We start from the raw sequence: 3585 nt of genomic DNA, 5'->3' as shown, positions 1-3585 counted from the left end.
TCATAGACCAGAGGGGTTCTGTAGACCAGGATGTCTGCTGACATGCATGGTTTCCGGGGAGGAGAACTTGATAAAAGTAGCACAGGTCTCTCGGGTGTGGGCCTTGGTTGCAGCATTGGCTAGAATGTGCATGATCCTCAGCACGGCAGTCTCACTAAAAACAAAGCATACAGACTGACAGTGAGGATGGATGCTGACAAAGAACACTTGGACAGTAACACTTAGTAGATGAGCAGTAAGTATTACTAAGAGGTCAGAGCTTAGTGACTACAGTGTTGATGATGTAGGCTGTGGATAAGAAGTGGTCACTGAACAGCATCTAATGCAGGATGGTTGGATAAGGGGAGTGCATTTTATCAGGGTACACACCTGCCAACATGGATGCTTGAGGCCAGACACCAGGCAGCCTCCCCCTCTGGTGTCGGAGGCTCCTGCAGGACTTGGCGGGCCAAGCAGAGGGCTGCTCCTGCCAGCTGCACAGGCAGGAACACCACACACTGACCCTCCAAGAGGGACAACTCCAGGAGATAACGAGCCATCCACACCACCTGATGGCACATGTGACACTTCAGACTTCTGCATACTGACAGAAAACCTCCCTGACACTTCTGAGGACACTTCTAGTGGGGAAAAAAACCTGATGGAGAAAGGGCAGGGGGCAAACGGGGATGGTGGTTTTGATATGTTGACCCACCTTGGCACTGCAGCGGGCAATGGAGGCGAGGAGGAGGAGGAAATGCAGAGGGGGGCAGTAGGACAAATCAAACTTGAGCCCGCAGAAGACTTTGCGCTCCATCCGCAACAGCTGATGTTTAGTGTAGGTGTGATCCATTAAGTGGCAGAGACCAGACACCTGCAAGCACGAAGGCAACATCTCTTGGGTAAATATGTCTTTAGTGCGCAGACAGGCAAGTGTAACATACTGGAGCTTGGGAGGATTGAGCCAGCTTACCTCAGGAAGAATACATTCTTCCTTCTTTGCAGCAAGGAAGAGGCAAACCATGCCAAGGAGCTGCAGGTTGACTGTGGTCACCTTGATTTGACGCAGGGAACGGTTGAGGAGGTGTATGGTCAGATAGAGAGTCTCCTCCTGGAAATGCATTATCTCCTGGCAGGAAATAAACAAGGAGCACATTGTCTTTATCTCAGTCTAAATTAAAAAGGAATAGTTCATTTTCCACCAGTTACAGAGTGGCATCAATCTTCTCATCTACCTAGGGTTGCAATTACATTCATTTTTATAATCCATTAATCAATTAGTCAGTTATGTTCTCAATTAATTGATAAGTTGTTTGGTCCAAACAAAAAAAAAAAATGCTGTTTCCCAAAGCCCAAGATGCAAGTTGAAAATCTCTTGTTTGGTCTCAATCAACAGTCCACAAAGACAAAGACATTCAGTTGGCTGTCACAGAAAACTAAAGAAACCAAAAGATGTTCACATTTGAGAGGCTTGAACCACAGATTCACCTAATCAATTAATTGACTCATCATTGCAGCTCTACATCCAAGTCAGTAAGAATATGAAAAAAATAATGAAGTCCTATTCAAGTTAACAGATGTTTTTACATTATACAACAGGTCCTCCATCTCAAGACAAAAAGTGAGAGCCATCCTTTAACTATGGTGTTGCCAGCTTTCGACAGATTTGGATAACAATCTTATGACCTTAAAATGTTAAACAAAAGCTATTCAGAAGCTTTATTTTAAAAAAGGAAAGAAAAACAACTCACATGAACTTGAATGAGCCAGTCTACCAGAGTAGCCCGGGTGGCATCAGTGAAATGCCAGGGGAGGTCAGCGTTAGGAAAAGAGTTTTGGGTTTGAGTTCTCTGCAGGGTGAAAACACAGGACAGGAGGCACAAACAATACATAATTCAAGAGATCCAGAGCAGTAGTAATTGCTAATCCTCTAGGTTGTCCCTCTTGTAAATAATAATAATAATAATAATAATAATAATAATAATAATAATATTTGTATACAGCACATCTGCAGTACTCCATTGAGATCATAAAACCATGATATATATGAAACCATTTAGAGACCCCTGTTCTCGATGTCTCACCATCATGTCCAAGAACATGTCCCAGGCAAACGTCCGGTCCCATATGAGGTCCAGTTTCTCCAGTGCTGTCTCCACCTCATGGCGCAGCAAGCTGGGCACCAGTGCCTGCAGGCTGTGAAGACCCTGCAGCCCATGAGGAAAGAGAAGCAAAGGCTCCTCCAGACAACCATCTGCTAAACAGGAGGGAAAGGAGGACATGAAGAAATAACAAAATAACACAACATGCATGCAAATTATTTTTCACTGTCTTTTACAGTAAAGTAATAACCTACTATCTGACTTTTAAGATTTCACTGCAATCATTTATTGTTATTCTAATTATTTTAAACTGTGAGATTTCTTGTATAGGAAGAAGTACAAACCTTTGGTACCAATCACATTGCCAGCTGAGCATGTCTGGCTGTCCTCATGGAAACCCATGATGATGCTTTCACTTGTTTGTGCTGATAACCTTCTGTCCTGCAGACAGAAACCACCTTACACATTACTGGATCCTCTCAGTCATCATGTACGACTTAATATGCAAGAAGAGCTTAGATGAAAAATGCATGCATGTACGTGTTGGGAGAAGGTGACAAGCAGGACAGTATGCATACCCATCTGCGCTCCGGCTCCATTTTGACAGGGGCCATCCTGGACTCGTCTACTTCAACAGGCTCCCAGCAATCTTTAGGTCCACAGGTATTAGCCCAAGCTCTTAAGGGGGCTCGTCTCTCATCCGCCTGGAGAGACAACAGAAAGTTGTTTTTTTTCCCACGCAGAAACTGATGCCATCAGGGGCACTTTAGAAGTTCCTGCCTACCCGTTTTCATTACAGCAATTGGGAAAGGACAGCATGCTTTCTTTGATACCACTGACAGTGTGGCTGCTATTCATTATCTGTAGGATTCTTATTTTCTTCAATACAGTTCACTCCTAAATGAATGTGCTCAAAAAGAGGTTCAGTTCTGGTCATCAAGGTCCAATCAGCGACCCCCTTCACACCTGGGATGACAGGTGAACTCAATTACTTTCCTGACAAAGCAGAAATGGAGCAGTTCAAGAAACTAACAAAAACTGAGCAAACACCTAAAGATAATAGTTTTACAAGAGTTGAACTGAAGTGTGAAAGTTATTACCTGGAGAATAATGTCATTATTAGGTCAAGGCTTAATTCATTCTATTTTATCTGTAAATTCACCCAATCAATGATTATTATCCACTATTCATTTGTATGGGAAATAAATGAACAGCAACGCCATCAAGGAAAAATATTAAACATTTGTTTTTTAATGTTTTTTCCCCCCTTCTTTTTTACAAATAACTAACAGCTGTAATTGCACATCTGCAACTCAAGCGTATATGAAGACTAACTTAATTGGTGTTTATGTGGAAATGCTTCACAACCGTTAATTGGTGAACTTTACATTCGTCTGATAATGTAGTTAGGACCGGTCTGGTTTGTTGGGCCCACTGAACAGACGCTCACCTTCTTGTGTAAGTCCAGCAGAGGTTTTGAGCCGCAGAAACCGGTCCTGGCCAT

General features: G+C 43.0%; 1 protein-coding gene across 1 annotated transcript; it reads right to left on the bottom strand.

The window, feature by feature from the left end:
* Positions 1-3585, bottom strand: ccnp (cyclin P). Its single transcript, XM_053320164.1, has 9 exons — positions 3532-3585; positions 2660-2785; positions 2435-2522; positions 2064-2236; positions 1731-1829; positions 953-1108; positions 695-853; positions 370-548; positions 1-154 (listed from the first exon to the last, which is right to left on the bottom strand). Exons 1-9 carry the CDS (start codon positions 3583-3585, stop codon positions 1-3), a joined length of 1188 nt encoding a protein of 395 aa, XP_053176139.1.

Source organism: Scomber japonicus, chromosome 6 (assembly GCF_027409825.1).
Source record: "Scomber japonicus isolate fScoJap1 chromosome 6, fScoJap1.pri, whole genome shotgun sequence".
In the NCBI taxonomy this organism is placed as follows: domain Eukaryota; kingdom Metazoa; phylum Chordata; class Actinopteri; order Scombriformes; family Scombridae; genus Scomber; species Scomber japonicus.
Note: the sequence above shows the minus strand (reverse complement) of the source record. Positions and strands in the feature narration are given on the sequence as shown.